We start from the raw sequence: 21,508 nt of genomic DNA, 5'->3' as shown, positions 1-21,508 counted from the left end.
ATCCTATGACAGGAAGTCAAGTTTGCTTTTACCTTACGCTAGCAAAAAAAATGCACGTGGAACCATGTTGTTCTGCAGCTGAAGCAACAAGAAACTCTGTTCCTGCCACATTTGTATACAAGATATTTCTGTATTTGTTATCACATACATAGCACATGGATTCTGTACCCACTGATGGTTCAGAATCTGGATCTGTCTGAAACTGAAAACATTTGACCAATTCCTACTGAAGGTATCTGCTACCCATCCAGCTAAAGTTTTTCTGAAATGCTCCCAAAATGCTTTTGCATTTGGATGCTTCATGTGGCTTCCAGATCAGAGCTCTAACCATTCCACAAAAATATTAAAAAGAAACCAAAGTTGATTGTTCCTAAAACAGCACAGGTTGGCTATGATAAGCGTATATCTAGTCGAAAAGCATCTAAACCCCAGTAAATTCAGTCATCTAGAAAATTCACATCTATAACCAAGTCCACACAGCACGTAGGAAATGGCAAAGAGCAGAATCGCCTATTTCCTAGGTTACAGGCAATAGGAGGCTGCTGGCACTGCTGCTCAGTCTGTTTCTACAAGATAGTAGTGTCTTTTGCAAAATGCTACTAGTTTTAAAAAGCATCTACAGTTTGGGAATACAAGGAACGTTTCCCCCTTCACTTACAAGGAAAGATCACGCAGAGAAGCTGAGCTTGACATTGTGTCTGGATCTTCTACAAATCAGTTGAACTGAATAAGAGTATCAGTCCACTATTCTAAGATCTCTTCTATTTTAGTCAATTTTGAGGTTTTCATACCATCTTCATCACTCTCTGCCAGATACTTCAGTGAGCAGGCTGACAGATAAAACACATTTTGCCTTCATCTCAAAAATTCAGAGGAACCACAAACTGAAGTACAATATTCTCTCGAATCTTATGTCCTTGTGTTTTGGTGTTGCAATGCCAACAAGCAGATCTTTCTAAAATCTTTACCTAAACTCACAAATCTCACTTTCAGCTCCTTGGAAAGTATTACTCGGTCATACCGTGCAAACTTTACTAAATATTTTGTACCTGTAGTCAAACTCACACTTAATCATGTGTACACACGTGTATGTTTATGTTACTGTCTGTACTCCAGGGCAAATCTTGAATCTCCTGATTTTGTTGGCATTCCAAAGATTTTTCCAGTGCAGGAGTAAAGGTCTTGAAGTGTAAATACTTTTCATATGTTGCAATTTTATGAACTATCGGTAAAACATTATGTTGCATTTCCTTACATATCTGAATCATGGAATTTTGTCTGTAAGTAATATCATTCCTGCAAGCTTATGTACCTCCTTGCTAGTGACGATTACATCTGATGACACTTTCCAGGATATCTAGTCCGGAAATCAAATGTCATAATTTGTAAACATTCAGATGGAGTTATATATAAACACCCTGTTACCTTCACTTGGTATAACTAGAAACCTGAATATACATGGAACAGAAAACAAACTGAATACAAGAGGCTTCAACAACCTATGGTGCAGAGAGAGCTTAACAGTAAATCTTTGGGACTATGCACAGAAATACATAAGTATGTCCATTGCTGGAAAGATTCTTTTGTATGAACCACCCAAACTGCCCTCCAAATTATTTCCTACTTAAAAAAGGGAAAGAAAAAGGAGGAAAAGAAAGGATTACAACAAGTGCTTGTGAACACACGAAACACAAATATTTCATTTCCTCATACTATTTATCCTGTGAACATACAAGAAGACAGCTGAAACAAGCAGATTTGTTGGAGGTTACTCCAAACCTAATCTTACGGCAGTCATTCTAGCTTTTGCTTCAGCCAAAGTTCTTTTGTCTTCTGTATTACAAATTAGTTTGAAGATTTCAAGGTAAACAGTTTTTTAAAAATTTATGTCTGTAAAGCACTTCAAAGATGTAAGGTATATTATAAGTCCCATGTTATTATTGTTATTGACCGTGGCTCAAAGCCCAGCCTCGCCATGGGATAGCACAGCTTATCATCTGCAATCTCAAGCACAGCAGGGTAAGAGAAGTTTCTATTTGGAAATGCTTGTATTTCACAAATCTTTTTAGACTTTCTTTAACCTAACATGAGACAGAATCATTCTTGTACTGAATGTAACAACACAGAAAGAATCTTCTTCATTCACAGTTCAGCCACTGCTCAGTTTAAAACTGCTGACTACAGAAAACCCATATTTCCATTTGTTTGTAGAGAGACCAAAAAAATTTGCAGTTTAATAAATCCACTTATCTAGAGAGCTCCAGAACACACAGAATAACCCATCTTTGGTATATGTAAGTGTAGACACAAATGCACAAGTTTGGCTCCTGATGGAGCCAGCACATCAAGTGTGGACCCAGCCTGATGCCCCCAACCTCTGCCAACAGTCTGCAGTAGCCGTAACTTGACTCTCCACTTTTTAAGCAATGGCAGCAAAAGAAGTGGAAATATTCCACTGCAAAGAGGAGGAAGTCTTAGTGCAAAATTCAAGTGAAGGTCAAACTTGTGGAGAAAACTGAGTGTTCAGGAAAGGCAGCTCAGGGTATATGAGGACAGAATGAAGGGAAATAGGTAGATGAGCCTGGGAAAACAGAGGGGGTATGCATCCAAATATTAGTCTGAGGATGATCAAGATGAACACCAAGGGAATATAAAGTCAGAGAAATGAGAAATCAAACATAAGGGGCCCTGAAAGGAGAACAGAGACTCTGGAAAGTGTTTTGGAAGGATATACAATGAACTACACTTAGAACAGCCAAATGCAGTTCCAGCTCTCTGCAAGAGATTTTTGGAACAGGCTTTGCACGGATGGATAGGTAGCCGAATATGAAGCTGTCAGGAAAATGAGAGAGAAAGAAGTTGCTTTAATTATATTATACGTTACATTGGTTCAGTAACTGCTTGGTTCATATTTGGGAAGATTTCCTGCTTACGTATTCTGAGCCAAGGGGAGCCTAGATTTAGGGTATCATCTGGCCCTTGAAAAATTTTGCCCTCTGTGAGCATAATGCTGCAGGGAAGGGATAGAAAACAGCAATTTAGCAGAACTCAGATTGTATCCTCTGAGACTTATTTTGAATGCACTTAGCAGCCACTATCACATAAAAAAGTAAATTTGTTAAGAAACCACATTGTAAGCAAGCTGTGTCTTAGAGTCTGGGTGGGAAGAAACTGTATGCGATGTTTAAAACATTTTTAATTGTATCAATGTCTAATTACTTAAGGGGATCTGAAAGTGATGACATAATATTATTTATTTGATAAAATCAAAATTTCTTAGCTCTGTATTTTCAGGAACAGAGGAACTAAAGTTTCAAATCTGGTGCTTATTTAAAAAACACCTACCAAAATAAATAGCAGGGAGCAGATGAGTTTTCTGAGCAGGTTCATGAGCAGGTTCAGAGTGTTTAAATGCATTTTAGCAACCCCATAGTTTTTCTACAATATCTGACATAAAATATTGGTAGTGATGAGAGGCTCCTGTTCTAGCTGAAGCTAAGAAATCATAAGTCACTCGCATACTGAGAGCTGTCAATCAAAAGAGAATTCAGTGACCTTCTACACACTGTACATTGAGCGAGGTAATGTTCTATGGCTATTACAAGTTCTCTTTGACTCTTCAATGCACTAAATCTCTTTTTGTCATGACCCGACCAACAGTGACATTAAAAGACAGGGCGGGAATTCCTGAAAACATTCCAGCTGGGACACAAAAAAGATAAAATGTATTTCAATTTCACTCAGCTAATGTCTTGGGTAACCTCATCAACTCTGCAATTCCCTTGAGTTTATTCTGATTACAGAAAACAGTAATTAATTTTGAAAAAGATTTGATTTTAGAAGACCTGCCCAGGCAGTTCATTTTAAGTCCAGTATTGTGGGTGAGCGTGCTAGAACTCTGAAGTGTTGTTACCACACCTGAGCCTACAAATGATCACTGGTTATTGGCATCTCAGTACCACTTGGCTGTCCCAGAAGATCAAGACCATTTTAAGGAAACATAGTAAGAAACAAGCACTATGTTGACAGGTTTACATGCTAACTTAACTCTTCAACAAGAAACACAAGCTAGAATGTATTACTATTTCTGCTGTAGACCCCCAATCTGACAATCATATGAGAGTTCTATATACATTTATATGTACATACCTATACATACATAAAAAATATATATATATTTTATATATATACACATATACAGACACAAACACATATGGATATATATAAAAATAAGAGAGATATTCCAGGGTTACTCAGGCACTTTGGTGCAAGGTAAAGAGCTGAACATGGGCTTCCTAGAGTCTTTACCACACAACATCCTTTCATTAATGTTATTAGAATTCCAAATGCTATTTTGCATTTTGAATTTATCCCCTTCTCCCCCGAATTAATGTCTAAAACTAGGCACATGCACAGAATTCAGGTCCAGTTGAAGTCCCTTTGAAAATTCAGCCTTAAATAAGTAAGCATCACTTTTGCAAAGAAAAAGTTGATGGTTATTGACAGAATGTTGTAGTCTACCTTGTTACAACTCATGATTAAGGAAAGTAAATATTGTCTGAGGCCTAATGAGAATTCCAATGCAATAAAGTCAAGTGTGAAAGGTACAATCAATAAGTGGTGATGCAACAGTATTCATTTGTAGTTTTTTTATTGTTTAGTTTATGGTATTTGGTGATGCTTGAAAATGAAGTGTTAAGAAATTAGTGTTACAAGGATTAACATTCAGATTTTATTTCTGATACTGTTATGATGCCACAGTCATTACATTCTGAACACTAATTAGCATCTGATTTCTCTTCCCACTAGTTAAAGATTGCAAACTGAAAAATTATAGAACAAAAATACTACGGAAACAAACATCAGTGTTATCCATCAACATTAACAAATTAAAACCCTTAACTTCTCTAGCTAATTTTATGTTTCAGGAGAAAGTACTACAATGAAGAACTGTATTTTCCTCATTCTTTATGTTAGCATCTGTGCTCAAAAGTATACTGAATTTATGAAGAAAACATCTTTTAAAATGTGTAACAGATCTCAAAGTTCAAGATCGCATTTTTATATTCTATATATGGCAGGGCTATCCACCAACAGTTCAATTTTGGTTTTACTACAAGCCTTGGACATAGAGAAGCTTACTGCCCTATGAAAAAGTCAAGGACTAAATCTCAGTTACTCAGTTATTTCTTCAAGAGAACCAATCTCTTCTAGTCCTTCATCACACAGATTAATTTTTCTCCACATTGGGTTGGCTCAACAGAATTGGTGGGCATGTAGGGGTTGCATTCTGCCCCTGTGCCATGACATGGGATAATGGCACCTTGGGCAAGGAAAGGATGGGACAATTTGCATCCTTTCTCTCCTCTCTGCAGGCACGTTGTGCAAGTGACAACTTGTGCAGGCATACCATGCAGTCTGAAAATACTGAAATGATGCTTGAGCATTCTTTGCAGTTCTCTCTACTTTATACATAAACTACATACATATTGGCCACATGAGCTTCAGTAGATCTTTGCTGCATTGCTCGGAGTATGCAGCCTTGTTGATTCCTATGGCACTTATCTTTATCATTGGAGAGCAAGACTTAGGACACAGATAGAAAGCAATGAGTGATTCTGTTCTAAAATATTACTATGACATTTCTTCTGTTAAGGTGACATGGCTTTTGATGACAATCAGGACTATCTGCTGTAACATCTATGCAAAGGGCAATTACAGTTCAAACCAGAAGTATCTCAAAACTACTGTTGATTGCATATGCTATCAGATCCCACCCATTTCATAGCTTTACAGTTCTTCACACATTCCTAAAAGCAATAATTACTCTGAAATGTTATTTATGTCTCCCATAATGTGACTGCTTTATAAATTCACTAAGTAAATGGATTGTGAAGCTAAACTTAACCCTCATGTTTAGTATATTATAGAAACAATAAAAAAATCTGCTCACAGAATATTACCCATGCAGACAAAGAAGATCTCTAACCCATGCAAAAATTTTTTTTCTTGCAAGTTATTTCAATGGAATTATGAGGAAATATTTATTGAGAACCCCAAGGGACCGGGTTGTAAAACTGTAAAGAGAATGGCCTATCTGTTTATATAAAGATTCTTGTTATTAAAATGACAAAAAAATGACTCCTTCAGTCATGTAAGTGAGATCTCTTGACCTATTGCAAGTGAAACTGCATACCAGCAGTGTCTTTAACTTTTAGTAACTTATTTGTTTACTTTTATTTGGAAGCAGCCAGATAAGAAACCTGGTGCTGAATGAATACATCATAATATTGCCCCACCATATACACCGTCAAATGAAACATAATTATAGGAAATAAAACATGACATTTCAAATCAGCTCACTAATAAAGTCTAAAAATATATGAAACCCTATCATATTAACCAGCAAGAACTGCTCTTTCACTTAAGGGATAGCTGAGTACTTATTCAAACCTGTACAAGACTGGATTGTCAAGTGAAATAATAATACAGAGTATCTCAGGATAATGAGATAGATCTTAAGGCCATTAGCAGTGGCTCTTATTATAATACTGGCCAAGGTTCCCTGAGAGAGAGAAAGAGAATACTTAAATAAAACTGGTAGAGAACCAGTTTCAACTTGTATATTTGAAGAGCTCAGTATTGTCTCATAGTTTCCATTCCTTCCTGGACAGAAAGCTGTCTATCATGTAAGGCTGTGAAACCATCTGGGCTTTAGAGACTGAAATCCCCAAGGGTAGAAATTAAAACAAAAAATAATTTGAAAATTGAACGACATTGTAATCCATAAGATTAATATTAAGAATCTTATCCTAGCAAGGTTTAAGGTCTGGTTTCAAAATCAAGCTGTTTTCTCTTTTCTGATTCTTCCTCTCTCCTTCAGAAACCACACCAAACCCAACTGTTAATAATGCATACCTTGTCTGACATTAGCTTTGACAAGAAGAATTATAGCTTTGGAAGTAAGGGCTTTTAAGAGTGGAAATGGAGGAAGAGATGACTTTTTCCTTGTAAAACAAGTCCTGCTGATGAGACGCTTGTATACACACGCTTCATTACCTTATGTGTGTTTGTTTTTTAACCCTTACAGGCATAGGAAAAAATCAATACCTGATGATCATAAATAGAGAAGCTGGCTAATCCCTGGCAAACAGCTGTTGAGCTGCAATATATATGGTTTGGTACGGTTAATGTGTCAGCAGTTGTCACGGCTTAGAAAAACTGCTCGTTTCAACATTCTGCTGATGAGTCTGTCCTAGGTACAAAGGTCTCCAAGTACCAAACTGGAGCCAGCTCTGATGTGCTTGGCATATTCAAGGAACTCTCTCCCTCACCTTAATGAATAACTTGCTGCTGACCGCTGCCTCTTAAGCTGTCAAGCAAACTTGAATCTCCCGAATGCTCAACAGAGCTCGGACAATTAGACTACAGTTCATAGCGGTTTAAGCAAGAATGCTAACTAAGACTTTGCAAATCAAATATCCAAAGGTTGATTTTATGTTCTTTTTTGCTTAGGCTCTGATTCGAAGTTTACTTCACCTGCTGGCTGGAGATATGCTGAAGGTTAATTCACGGAGGAAGAGTAAATAACAGCTGATGCTACCGCCCCGAGTACGCCAGGCATTGAAGAGTATTCCTAACCTCCAGTGTGCAGGTGCTGACAGGCTCATTTGTCTCACTAGGTTAGCGTCAGTAGGGCTCAGATATGCGATCAAATTACCACAGCGAAAGCGGTTTAAGCTTATGTGTTTTTCCTTGTATTGTATATTTGCACATGGCTCCGATGGCACCAAGTAAGCCTTTAAATTGCGTTAACTCGATCGTACGTCTGAGTATCCAGCGCAGTAAATTGGGATAGGTGGCCACCAAGAACTGAGGTGATGGCTTTAGAAGAGGAATAGCTTCCACGACGAACAGAGACATCCAGCGGAACTGTCTCAACTCGGTCTACCAGGTTTAGAGCATAAATCTCTGCCTATCCTCTTTCTGCAAAATCAAGGGTTTGTAACTCATAAAACTGCCTGTCAAAGTACTTTTGTGGGGTTAGATTTTTTTTTAATGGAAAAAAATTAACAAAAATCTTATAGCGCAGCTGTCTGAATTTTCAGCTACCTGCCTGTTTTCACTTCATTTAAAGTCCATCTAGATTTAAAGGAAAAGACAAATTCAGAGGGTCACCTGCACGGGTTTGAATTGTATATCGAGTTTGGACTTAAAAATGTAAAAACAGTCTAAACACCCAGCTTCAGAAATGTACTGCTGAACTTGGGCCTTAACTCCTTTTCAAGAGAGGTCTGGTGAGGGCTTGCACATACCAAGGTACAATTTACGTTATAAGCAAGAAGACTTGTTGGACTAATCATTTTTAAAAGAGATTCCTTGTCTTTATACAGAGCTACACAATAGAACTTAATAGCTTGTGGCAAGTAAATAATTTACACGTGGACTGTTGTCTGAATACTAATGTATACATAAAATATCACAGATTTAATGAAGGCTTTGGGGTGTTTTTTTTTTCCTCCCCTCTCTTTTTAAATCAATGTGATCGATTTTGCTGATAGGTCTGCATTTATATCTTCGCAAGCTGCGTTTTGACTCTACCCTCGCATGCGGCACGCTCCTGGGTTTTAAGGGCGGCGCGGGAAATGCCGCGAACCAAACGGGGAACGAAGCCAGCGGAGGGCGGGGGGGTTTTGTTTCAAAGCGCCCAGGGTACGGCGCCCGAAAACAATGCTCCGGCGTGGCCGGACAGCGGGAGGAGGCGGTGGGCCCGGGGCGGACACCGGCGGCGGGGTGCAGCGCGTCTGCTGGCGCGTCCGCGGGCCCCACTTACCTTTGGGGTGCCAGGGGTCGGTGAACTCGTACTTCCCCACGCCGATGGTCCGCAGCATCTGCAGGCCGTTGGCGGCCTCCTGGGCGGCAGCGGCGGCGGCGGCCGTGGGCGGCAGCGGCGGGGCGGCCTGGCCGTTGGTGGCGGGTCCGGCGCCGGGCAGCGCGGCCGAGGGCGGCGGCGGCGGCGGCGGCGGCAGCAGCGGGCAGGGCAGGTGGCCGTTGCCCGCGGCCCCGTGGCCCGGGTGGGCGCCGGGGCCGACGCCGCTCAGGGAGGACATGCTGAGCGGCTGGCTGTTGGTGTACAGGGGCTGGCTCTGGAGGTTGACCACCATGTTGCTGAGGGGCTGCGAGGGCTGCTGCGGGAGCTGGTAGTGTGCCGGCAGGAGCGGGAGCTGCGGGCCCACGTGCGGGGGCAGCGAGGGCGTCACGCCGATGACGGGCGCCTGGGCGCTGGCGGCCGGGCTGAAGCTGGGCGGCTGGGTCATGCCGTACGAGTGCGGGATCAGCGCCGGCTGGCTGCCCGCCGCCACCGTCGTCACCCACGGCGCCGCACCTGGGGCACGGAGGGAGGCTCCCAGCGACCGAAGGCGACAACGCAAAACCCCCCAACGCCCCACGCTCCCTTCCAGCAGCCCCAGGGGTTTCTGCTACCCTCCAAGAGCCCCAGGGGTTTCTGCTTCCTTCCCACAGCCCCCAGGGGTTTCTGCTTCCCTCCAACAGCCCCCAGGGGTTTCTGCTTCCTCCCCACAGCCCCAGGGGTTTCTGCTTCCCTCCAACAGCCCCCAGGACTTTCTGCTTCCTCCCCACAGCCCCAGGGGTTTCTGCTTCCCTCCAACAGCCCCCAGGACTTTCTGCTTCCTCCCCACAGCCCCCAGGGGTTTCTGCTTCCCTCCAACAGCCCCCAGTGCTTTCTGCTTCCTCCCCACAGCCCCAGGGGTTTCTGCTCCCTTCCAGCAGCCCCCAGGACTTTCTGCTTCCTCCCCACAGCCCCCAGGGGTTTCTGCTTCCCTCCAACAGCCCCAAGGGGTTTCTGCTTCCTCCCCACATCCCCAGGGGTTTCTGCTTCCCTCCAACAGCCCCCAGGACTTTCTGCTTCCTCCCCACAGCCCCAGGGGTTTCTGCTTCCCTCCAACAGCCCCCAGGGGTTTCTGCTTCCTCCCCACAGCCCCAGGGGTTTCTGCTTCCCTCCAACAGCCCCAAGGGGTTTCTGCTTCCTCCCCACAGCCCCAGGGGTTTCTGCTTCCCTCCAACAGCCCCCAGGGGTTTCTGCTTCCTCACCATCTCTAAAATGGTTCATGCTCTGGAGCTACTCCGACCCACTAAGTGCATAAAATTGCTACCACAAGGCCAGCACCACTGTTAAAATCCTCACTGGGTGACATGTGACATGTTTACAATTTTATTTTTTATTTATTTTATTTTGTTTTATTGTGCTTCATGTAGCGTAAGCACGCGCGTGCGCGCATTCAGGAGAATGAGCGTCTCTCCGCGCCGCGCTTTCGTGGCTCCCTGGCGAACGCTCTGTGCCTGCAATAACGGTGCTGCTGCCACTACAAAGCGGTTGCAATTAGGCGTCTGGCATAGCGGCACAATGTATGATACGTGTCTGGGAGCTGGAAATCATTTCAGGTAGTTCTGGACATAAAAGAGGTCTTAAAGTATTACAGAGTGCCTTTTTCCTTTAGTAAAGGTAGAGAAGGCAGGGGGAAACCTTTAATGAACTTGCAGGCATCTTAATACATTTATATTAGCCCCAGCACTGAAGCAACTTGAGGGGTCTTTACAATGGGAGGGAAATAAAGAACAGCTAAAGAATAAGAACGGGCTCACAATGAAGTCTAATTTAGAGAGGTAAATGGAGATAGTGCATTGAATTTGCTCTGAAACGACTTTGCCCCTGTAGAATTACAAATAGGATTAAAAACATACCTGGGTTTTCACTCTCCCTCATCTGTTTAGATGGTGGCTCATCAGTGTCCCAGGGTGTAGACTGATTGATGGGTGTCTGTCCCCACCTAACGCTAGTTGCAAGTCCTTGAGGCTGATTTTCAGTCTTGGAAATGCAAGGTGTCTATCAGAGAAAGAAAATACAGAATAAAAATGTTAAGAATGGATGAAATAATTAACTCTTCCTCATAACTAGTAACCTTTTAGTTTGATTGCCTGTTTGTTTTGGTCCAAGAGGATATTTGAAAATCTTTAAATTATCATTTTCCCCCAGGCTGGCATGAAATGTCTGCACAGAGAATATACCATATTTGAAAAAAACCTTCACTTTCAGGAATTTAATAAAGCTACTATTAAAAAAAATCTAGCCTTTTCAGAAATAAGTTGCTTCTTTTGCCTTGAAAATAATAAACAACTACAGTAATATCTGTTCAGACAGTAACAACTTACATAAAAATGGGACAATCTTCGATTTGCTCAGTCTCTTCCAAAAACGGTGAGTTTTGTTTAGCACAAGCCCGAAAAAGAGAGACTTATTTACAACCGTAAAACAAATTATTGTAGAACAGTAAAGAGAAGTCTTACTATTTACTGTCTGTCAGCCTTTAGAATTGAATGCCAATAAAAAAAGGCAGCATAACAGTCATTGGCTGCTAAAGCGGGTATGTTGGCAGTTCCTCAGACACGTTAAAATAACTGCAAAGTAGGGGAAGGATCAGGGCTGACTAATCATCAAGGGGGATGTGAGCTGAAGGAGATTTCCAGATAAATAAACGATCACAAGGGTTTCACTGCTAAGCCAGACACCCCTGCAGTTTCAGGGGTTCTTCACAAAGAGCCATGCACGTCTTTGCTGAGAAAAGGCTCATAGCAAACATGGGTGCTCTACCAGGTCTCGTTTAGTTAACTTGGTGGCATATTTCATTGCAGGAAGATTTAAAAGTTTTTCTTTTTGTTTTCTTTTTACTGGCGTCAGAACCTCTGAAACAAGAAAATGCTGCCTGTTACTGAGTGAGGACTGAGGATTAAAGCCATAAAGAAGAGGACATCAGCCTTAGCAACTCCTTGTTTGCCTTAATCTGGGGAGTAATTTAGCTCCGAGGTGGAGGCATGGAGCATTACTCCATAAACTCATGGGACATCTCTGCCAACACCACAGACTTTTTTCCCTATCTTGGGGAAAAAGCCCCTCCATGAACCATCCCCATCAATATCTCGGCGAGCTTTTCTGTCCTGCTTCAGTGCTCACTACACTCAACTTCTCAAGTTCCTCCTTCGTTTTCTCCCTCTCCCTCTCCCTCCACACTGATCTCCTTTTCTCCTTGAGATTTATGCCCCCTTAGGCAGTGGGAGTCAGGAGTCCTGAGTCCAAATCCTGGCGAAGGACAGGATTTTCTCTGCGCTGCTCTCTTTGCTGGCCAGCTGTCAGAAACAGCGCTGCAAATATTCTCCTCACTAGAAATGCTCTACTTTGTTAAATACAGATGTGCATGGTAAAAGGTAGTTCCTAATGACTTTCCTTGGGAATCCTGAAGTGCGAATTTTCAGTTTGTGTCCAAATGCATTTGCCTTTTTTTTTTAAAAAATGAAACCATTAACCCTTTACATGTCTTCTTCTTTTTTTTCACTTTTACTTCTCTCTCTTTTTTTTTTTTTTTTTTTTTGCTGCTGGTACCAAGGAAAATGATACTCAGGTTTTAGATTCACATTTCATTCTCCCTTCACTTTTTCCATTCCACTTTTAGCTTTTCAAACCTTCCACAACTTTCGCAACAGCAAAAAAAAAAAAAAAAAAAAAAAAAAAAATAAATCATACTCAGGAAAGGAAAGACAAGAGCACATGCTGACAAGCAAGAGCTTTAAGATTCATTCTGCTGTGCTCAGTGGCAAAGAAAGGGCAAGACTGGAAGAAATAAATCTCAATTTTGAAATGTTTTCTGTTTATAAATTGTCCTGTTGAAAGGGCTGAATACTTTTTGCTTTAATATTGCACAAAGTCTTTGACAGAGGAGGAAATAACACTGTTGCTGGTTTACTAACAAGTCTATGGTTGTAATATTACTTCACATGCAGTTAACTGTTCAACAGTGGCCAAAGCACCCTGCCTCTTCTAAGGCACGTTCTGCCTTCTACGTGGCTGAAAGTTGAGATGTAGAAGAAAGCAAAAAGCTCCACCATCACTCTCTGTCTATAAATCAGCTGCGATACTTTCCTCAGAAACTCTATTTATCCCAGTGCAATACGGAGAATTCAGCATTTTTATCAACCATCAAAAGACAACAGGATGCATAACTTAAATCATATCCCACACATGCCACGTTCCACATGCGACATCTGCATGTTGCATTTCTTTGTTGTATGAACTGAATCTCTGTAAGTACTTCACACTACCGTGCAGCATTGTCAAGATGTGCAGAATCTTGTGTAACTTTGTCACATCCCCAAAGTGGTGTCAGTCTAAAATAAGAAAACATTATTCCCTCAACTTAAATAATACAGAGCCACGCACATGCTATCATTTTAAAACAACCCATATGTTCTGTACAGAATGGGTAAGAAAGGGAGTATGTTATACAGCTCTCCTAAATCCTACAAAAATACATTTTCCTTTTTTGCAACTTAAAGCTCACTTCCTAACAAACTAGAGCAACACATCAGACACATAAAACTGTGGAGTTTGCCCCCAGATCTGGCTCTCAATTCTACACTCTGAGCTACACTCTGAGCATTAATAGAGGAAAGAGGGTTTGATGGTTTGCTATCATAAATAGGTACTTCTAGTCTACTTCCACAAAGCCCTCATTTTTCCAAGAGAACATTTTCACTAAATTACTCACAAATCCTGTTTTTTAAAGGCTCACTGGATTTAAATGTGCAAGTCCATCACATTGCTCTCAAACTGTACTCCTAAGTTTGTGTTTATTTGATCAGAAAGAGTTATAGATGAGTTGGTACAAAATCACACCACCTATTAATAAAGCAGGGTTTAGGCAATAATGGTGGAAGAAATAGAAAATCAGCTTATGAAACTCCTTGGGTGTTTTATATTTCAGTACTCTGATCTAATTTCTGCATTATTTTTCTTAACATATAAAGTATTACATTACAAGTGTTACATGCCTCTGATCTGATTGCAGCAATTACTGCTTTGCATATTTGGAAAGCAAAATTATATTTCCAACATTATCAAACAGGGAAACTTTATGTCCATGAGCCCTGGCACATGATAGCACTCTATTTGATGCTTTTAATGTACATCACAAATGACCAAAAAATGGCCTGTATTATGCTAGTTGTGTAAGGCAAAGACATATGCTCCATTAGTGATCAGCAGACTTCACAGAAGCTAATTGTACTATGTTATACTTTTATCTTTAGCTTTCATGTCAGATGCTTGTTTGAATTAAACAAGAAACACATGGAAAAAAGGAAATGCATTAAAAATACTACTGGGTATACATTTTAAAATACTGCCAAATGTCTATTTACATGAAAAGACAAGAAGGTTTCTAAAAGGTCTTTTGAAGCCTACCTAGTCAATAGTAACACTCACTACTTCATAACAGACTACAAAGATTACTGAATCAATCACTGGCATCTTTTTAGCAACCTTAAAATGTTTAATCTGTATTCTTAGTTACAGATAAAGTGCACAAAATCCAAATTTGAGGATTTTTTCCTCTTTAATTTGAAATAACCATTAAGAGCAAATCTAAAATTTCAGCTGAAGCTTACATTTCATGGCATGCCTGCAACTTTGAACTGTAGCAATGAACAGAGATATATTCAATAGAAAAGAGTTTTGGAGATTGTGCTAGCTTATGTTTTGAATTTCCTAATAGTTTATCTGTTTGATATTCAATTAAAACAACTATTAAAGTTAAGAGTTTCTTACAGCAGCACTCAGTTCTCTCATTTCTAGCATAAATCATTCAAGAAAAGCAAAAACCGTTTGTTTTATTTTTGAAAATTAGTAATTCACATTTTGACCTTGTTCCTCCTTCTCACCTTATCTAAATTCAATTTTCCCTCTCCATCATATCTCTCTCCAGTGAAGATCCTCTGACAAGCAGACAGTGAGGTGACTATCAAAGGTGAGACACATATAGCCATGAGGCAACTAATTGGCAGAACAAATATAAATAAAAATTACATCCTCTTAAAAAAGTAGATTTTTTTCCTATCCACTTGAGAATGTAATTAATTTTCCTGAGGTTAACACCTTGAAGTTATTAATCAGCCACTAAACATCACAAAAGCAATTCAAAATAATTCAAAAAGCCCTTCACTATTGGAGAGAACATCTTGAATTAAAACAGTAATCAGTGCAATGCCATTTTGCATGGGGCAAAACATCCCATATTTATAAATTACGATTGATACAGAAAACTAAATGGGTGCCCAGATTTTATAAGTGCTCTGAAACACTCATCAGATGATTTCATCTGCATATTTATTGTTTTTCACAGATCAGCCAGTTTAGGCTTCTGTGGTCAACACAGACATAAAAGGTGATGAGCAGCTTAGTGGTAAACCCAGTGTATAAAACAACACTTAGGAGTTCTTGTCACAACTACCTCTTACACGTTCCACCACCAAAATAACTTGCAGATTTGGAGTGCCTGTAAACGAGCACCTGCCAGGCATATCTGCAGCACATGAAGGCCGGAAGTCATCGGTGGTGAAACTCAAAGGGAGAAGGGGTTTGGTAGAAGCCTTGGTTTGCTTGCTCTAATTCTGAGCTAGTTAGCAACCCTTCCAGCCTTGGAGGACACAGACCATCCTTCTGCTCGGACCTCTCCACAGCCCTGCCTGAGACATAACTGTCCTTCCTTTCCACCTTCCACAGAAACTAGTAATGTTACTTACCCCAAAGACACAAGTACACAAAGCTGGGATTAGCCCAGTTCTCTGCAACAAAATTGGATATCCTTTCATCAAGCTTTTTTAAACAGAAAGTAGACACTGGTGATAGCAGTCTCCAAGTCCTAAGGAAATCAGCTGCAATGTGAACATTCAGGCTGAATGGAGCAAGGTGGAACCGTGTCAGAGTTATGTGAGGCTAGCCGAGACAAGTAGCCTGGTTGCCATTTTTTTTTCTTTTTGATTAGAGTCATAAAACATGTCCCATAGGCAACAATAATTAGTGTACAGCTGGTAGACTGAACCTTATTAAATTAAAACATCAAAAACTTTCAGGTTCATGGGGCTATGCAGAATATCCTCAAGAAAGTTTGTGAATTCACAGCAATCAGTTGGCACTAAAGATAAAATTAATGATTCAATCTATACTGCAAAAGTTAATATGGTTACTACTAGTTGTTCAGGAGGTGGAGTTGCAACTAATTCTGCCTTTAAGTCCCAAGCTTTCTGAATCTTAGATAAAATAAGTCCTAATATTTCAGTAATACCTTTATTTGAATGGAAACATATAACCTACCCTGCTGCTACAAGTTATTACACAATAATGTCAATGGAATTAAAAAAATGCCCACCAACAACCAAAATACAACAACAAAAATTCCAACATTTTTTCCCCAGATTCAACAACACAACAGTTCCTGGGAGGTCCCTAAAAACACATTAAATTTCCCAAGAGACTTGTAAAAGTGCTGACATATATCCCTGTACAGCTCAGAGTGCTAAAACCTCTTCAAACAGTTTCATGAACAAAAAAGAGCTAATCTGGATAGAGGAATCTTATTTGTGGTTCCCGGCAACCAAAATTATTTTACTAAGGCCTTCATTTAAAGTGATGGATGAGAAGTAGCGATTCTCTGTTCCAATTATCCGAAAGAGATTGGGAATGGCAGCTTAATACTAAGATAATATATCCAATATGCAGCCCACTCTATTTTCTTTCCCCATTGAAAATAAAAAGGCTAAGGCATATGCATGCATAGAGGAAAATACTCCCTCCCACAGCTTCAGATTTTACAGCCTGTCATGGGTAAAAGTAACTTCAATTTAATGAGGGAATTCCTTTTAAAGCTGTTAGGTATGAGTCGCTCTAACAGGTAATTGCTGATGGCTCTGGTGAGGATTTAACCCTGAATGTGTCTAAAAGGCCTAGTGGTCTCTGCCCCGAAGAGTTTTCACTGCTAAATATTATACGAAATAGGTATGTGTGTGCATGAGGCATGCACATGAGCTCTAAACCACACAGGGAAAGGTCCTCAAAACTGGAGTAAATTCCCATACTATATTGGACAGGATCCGAAGTTTATTTCTCAATGTAGGTCAGTGGCCAAACAGGCTGATGAAGATAGATGAACCGCTTTTTAAGATACACTGATGACAGCGATATGTCCCTAGCACCGGCTTGCTAGGTTGAGCTACAGAAAGGAAATAGTGCTGTTTTAAGGGAGGAATGTAGTGTAATGTATTAAAAACCTAAAAGATATGGACAGGCCAGTGTGCAAGAGAAACAGAAGGAGCTGTCCTGCAGTAAAACCTCATTCAAGAACTTGCTCATGGGTGGAGAAAAGAACTCATCTACCTTACAGTTCCCATTACCAGACAATTCTGCTATGACATAGTGTTGTTTTTCTCCTTCCAAAGCTAATGTGGGAGCAGTGAGAAAGAGAATAATATAGTTAACTCATAGGAAAAATGTTGATATCCAGCACAGCAGACAGAAGTCTTAGTTCCCTCTTGGGTTGAGAGAATAATTCAATACTGGCATCTTAAACTCCATCCAGCAACAAGTCAACCAGCCAGTGCAGACTGGAGCACCGAGGTATAGCCTCCAGGCGAGACACATCACTAAGCGATGGGATGCCATCTGCATCAATTCCGGTTTTCCAGATGATTTAAAGACACCTCTCACCTCAAATGCACAGCCTTGAAGGAACCGATGAGTACAGCCAAGCCCACCTCTGAGAGAGGCACAACTGCCTTTACGCCACCCCGATCCCTGCTGCCATGCATAGCAGTGATTCTCACCAGTTGGCCTGTAAGCTGACTGTCAGGATCTTCTCCCCACCAGCATCAACCGAGCCTTTCCCAGAGTGAGCCTCTCTGCCGTCTCATTCTCATTTGTGCCCCCATTACCCTCCTAACGAAGTCAGTAAGCCAAATCTCCAAGCTCTGACAGCATAAGGGAAGATTACTCTGTATTGCAGTGTGACAACTGCTGCTGTCTCATTAACTATTTTGAAGGCTCCCCGTCCACACCGGGAGACTTTGTGAGACAAATGGTTGCAGGAGAAATTATGGAAGATGAGTGAGAAAGACAGGATAGACCAAGGCAATGAACTGACTTCAAGTGGTGCCTCCTTCTGTCCACTTGCTGCACAGTGCTGAGGTCAATCATCGCTCTCCTCTGGGACACCACAAGCATCAGCGCACAACACTGTGCTGAAGTCCAGAAGCCCCACTTTGGCCTAAGCAAACCTGCTCTGCTAACACGGTCTGCACGCAGGTCAACTCCAAATCAGTGCCGAACTACCAACGTAAAATCATCTCGCAACAGATCAGAATATGCAACATCGTCAACCATTAGGCAACAGAACGGGTACTGCTCAGTACACAAGCGCCGTTCGAGGTTTTGCAGGGATCCTGCAGCAGAGGCACCTAAATCCACTTCATCACAAAACCTTTTTGCCAGAGGGCAAAAGAAAGAATGATTTTCTCCCAATTTTTTCCTGGATTTTATTTAGATATTTAAACAGGACTTTAAATTTCTTTCTGAATCAGGGCCTCAAGCATTAGAAATAAAAAGAGGAATGATTTAAAAACTAAAAGCTATGTCACTTCAATTTCCAATCCCTGCTTTAAGTTACTTCTATAGAAGTTCCCTTTTGTTGTATTGGATGCCGACATTTTACATTCAAACCTTCTGAATTCAATGTTTCAATTGCAGAACACACTCCTTGGCAGGAGAGTGCATGTTCTCTGCCTACACAGCAGGCACATAAAAAAAAGAAGAAGAAAAGTGTTACTGTTGAATAGTGCTTCATGATATTGCTGATTTATTAACTTGGCTTGATCAATATGGCTATCATCAGGGGCACATTTAGTTTGCACATAAATTTCACTTCCTAACAAGCACTTTTGTGTGTTCACTTTAGTTTCCATGATCTGATCCAGGTCTCAGGAAGCTTTCTTTAAGAGAGAACAGAGAAATCTTTTTCTAAAAAAAGGATCAAAGTATACTCAGTCAACTCTCAAACAAAAGGACAGCCAGTACTGTAGAAACAGCATGCTTACCTTTCACAGCAGAAAGAAAAATAAGCCTATAGGTTCAAATTTATCACTGCCTTAAGTTCATCAACATCAATTGAGATATTAAATCATGGCTGAATTTGGCTCAAAGCAATTTAAAAATTTCAACTTTCCTTGAGAGTCTTCCATCAGTAAGATATTAATTTAATGCATAATTTAAACTCCACTGTCCTTTAACTCAGCATTTGCAAATAATTAAAAAAGAACTAAAAATCCTTTCACATGTATAAAGCTGCCCTCCTTTTCTACTCTAATACAACAAAGACTTTCCAATCAAGAATTTATTTGTTCTTTAAATCTGAAAGTAAAAGCCATATGAAAGATGAGAAGAAATTGATATTCAAGATAAAACAATTAGCTTTGGGATATGTACATTAAAACTAATACATTTCACATCATATTTTGAGGGAGTGGAGGAGGAATTCCAAATATATTAAACTTTATTCAAATTTTATTCAAGTCTTGAACTAAAAGCATCTTGTAAAGGTAAGTTATGCAGTCACTAAAATTAAGATGTGAAAACTAGGAGTAGAGAGCTGCATCTCTCAAAGAGGATATACGCTTTAATAATCCATCTGTTTTCTTACATGCAAGATAACATCTAAAATCTGCCTCTTCCTGTAATTGGTCTGGTCACATTAAAAATTTGGGCTATGCAGTAGAAACACAAACAGGTTCCACAGTCAAAACACTAGAATAGTATACTGCATTTCTTTTTAATCTGAAATCATGTATCTCAATGGCTCTTATTAAAAATCTTTCTTTTTTCTGCACAGACAGATGAAAATGCATTTTAAGATTCAAGTAAGACTATGCAAAACCAGCTCAAACCCAGCAATTTCCCAGTTGGTTCTGAAAAGAAGCTAAAGCTTCGACAAGCTGTTCCGCCCAGACGTGCCTGGCAGGTGCTCTCCAAGAGCAGGAGGTCTCCAGGCACAACCTTGCTTACATTCAGATTCATAGCTTGAATAACACAAGAAGTTCAGTGCGAGATCAGGCAGTTGGATGGGCATTTGCTAATATATGCTTTTTCTGGAAACACCACTGCTTTCTCCATTTTTTCTGGTCTGTAGTTTGACACCCAGGCACTCCTGCTTATTTTTGCTTCTGTATCTGGTAGGAAGCCACTGGTAGGAAGCTGCCTGGTTCTTCTGTTTTCCTTTGGCAGGACTGATCTGTAGACTAGCACAAATGCTTCAGCTGCCTCAATCATATCCTTCTAAAAGATTTATGGCAAACACACCACGCACCAAGCCATAAATCCAGCAAACAGCTATTAGACATACTTTGCTGTCCACAGCCACACAATTTAAACTAAATCAGATAATGATACAGCTGTGGCTAGTGTTACTGGTTGGCTTGCCAAAATTGTATGATATTGCCACCCACCTTTTCCTGGCACCTCAGTCCTCTCAGCTTTGGGGTGTAAGTCAGATGAACCTTCAATACCACTCTGTTCATTATGGCAACTTGTGATGCTGTAGAGTCCTTAATCACATGAAGACAAATCGGTATCTTTAATAATTAGCTCTACTTACATTTCTTCCAACTACAAATGGTTCTATATTCCTTTATTTTTTATTCCTTTAGGACGAATTTTTTTCTTGGTGTCCAGTTTTGGTCACTGGACTCAGTAAGAATAGGACAATCACCAAAGGTGGAGAGTTTGACCAAAGGCTTAGTACTTCTGAAAATCCTGTATTACTTTGTTTTTTAAAAAAAATTACCACACAAGTAAAAACATAAAGGCTTCTACTCTCTGTGCTCCAAGGAAGATGACACAAAGAAAAAAACACCTCTAAAAATACCTCCTGTTTGCTCAAGAAAACTCAGGGCAATGGACAGGAAAAGAGGAGTTACTGAGAGCCTGAAATAACAATACTTGGTTCTGTAAGCCATGGAAGAAAGGATAAGTTATAATTAAATAACCTTCAGCAGGAATACCTAACCTCTAAGAGCAAGTTATGATCTGATCTTCCTAATGCTCCTCCTCCGCTTCTGCAGGAGGTTGAGCAGGAGCATCACTTCCGTAGTGATGGGTGAGTAATCTCCAGGTGAGGTGTAGGGCGGGCAGTGCCCTCCTGATGCCCCAGGATGAACTCAAGGAGCAGTAACCTGTGGTCAGGGCAGATAATACCACTTAAGAGGCAATGTGTCCCCCTCTGAACTTGCTGTGGCTTCCAGGAGATCTAAAGGTAGGTTTAGCTTGCTTTGTGCAACCATCACCTCCAGAAGTCAGGCAAAGCCTTGATTTGTTGAAATAAAGCCTTGATTAGAACATGGAACTGTAAGTATCTAACACTGCATGTCAGAATGGTCATCTCTGGTCAGAAGCATCAATCAGAACGAAAGAAGAGGAACAAACATCTACTTTCTTTTTTCTTTTTTTAATTAAAAACCAAATGATTTCCTTTCCACACACCAGATATAGAGATCAAAATCGTTTTTTATTACAATCTGAAAGCTCCTGTCCCACCCACAGACACCAACACAGTTTATGGAC

General features: G+C 40.6%; 1 protein-coding gene across 3 annotated transcripts in view; it reads right to left on the bottom strand.

The window, feature by feature from the left end:
• The window catches only part of KLHL29 (kelch like family member 29), a 373,000-nt gene that overhangs the window by 118,093 nt on the left and 233,399 nt on the right, over positions 1-21,508 (bottom strand). For all 3 annotated transcript variants that reach the window (XM_062573180.1, XM_062573181.1, XM_062573182.1), the window contains 2 exons: positions 10,762-10,903; positions 8,834-9,385 (listed from right to left, as the gene is read on the bottom strand). In XM_062573180.1, coding sequence (XP_062429164.1) covers positions 8,834-9,385; positions 10,762-10,903 — 694 coding nt within the window. The remainder of the gene's footprint in view (positions 1-8,833; positions 9,386-10,761; positions 10,904-21,508) is intronic.

This window comes from Rhea pennata, chromosome 3 (assembly GCF_028389875.1).
Source record: "Rhea pennata isolate bPtePen1 chromosome 3, bPtePen1.pri, whole genome shotgun sequence".
Taxonomy (NCBI): Eukaryota; Metazoa; Chordata; class Aves; order Rheiformes; family Rheidae; genus Rhea; species Rhea pennata.
Note: the sequence above shows the minus strand (reverse complement) of the source record. Positions and strands in the feature narration are given on the sequence as shown.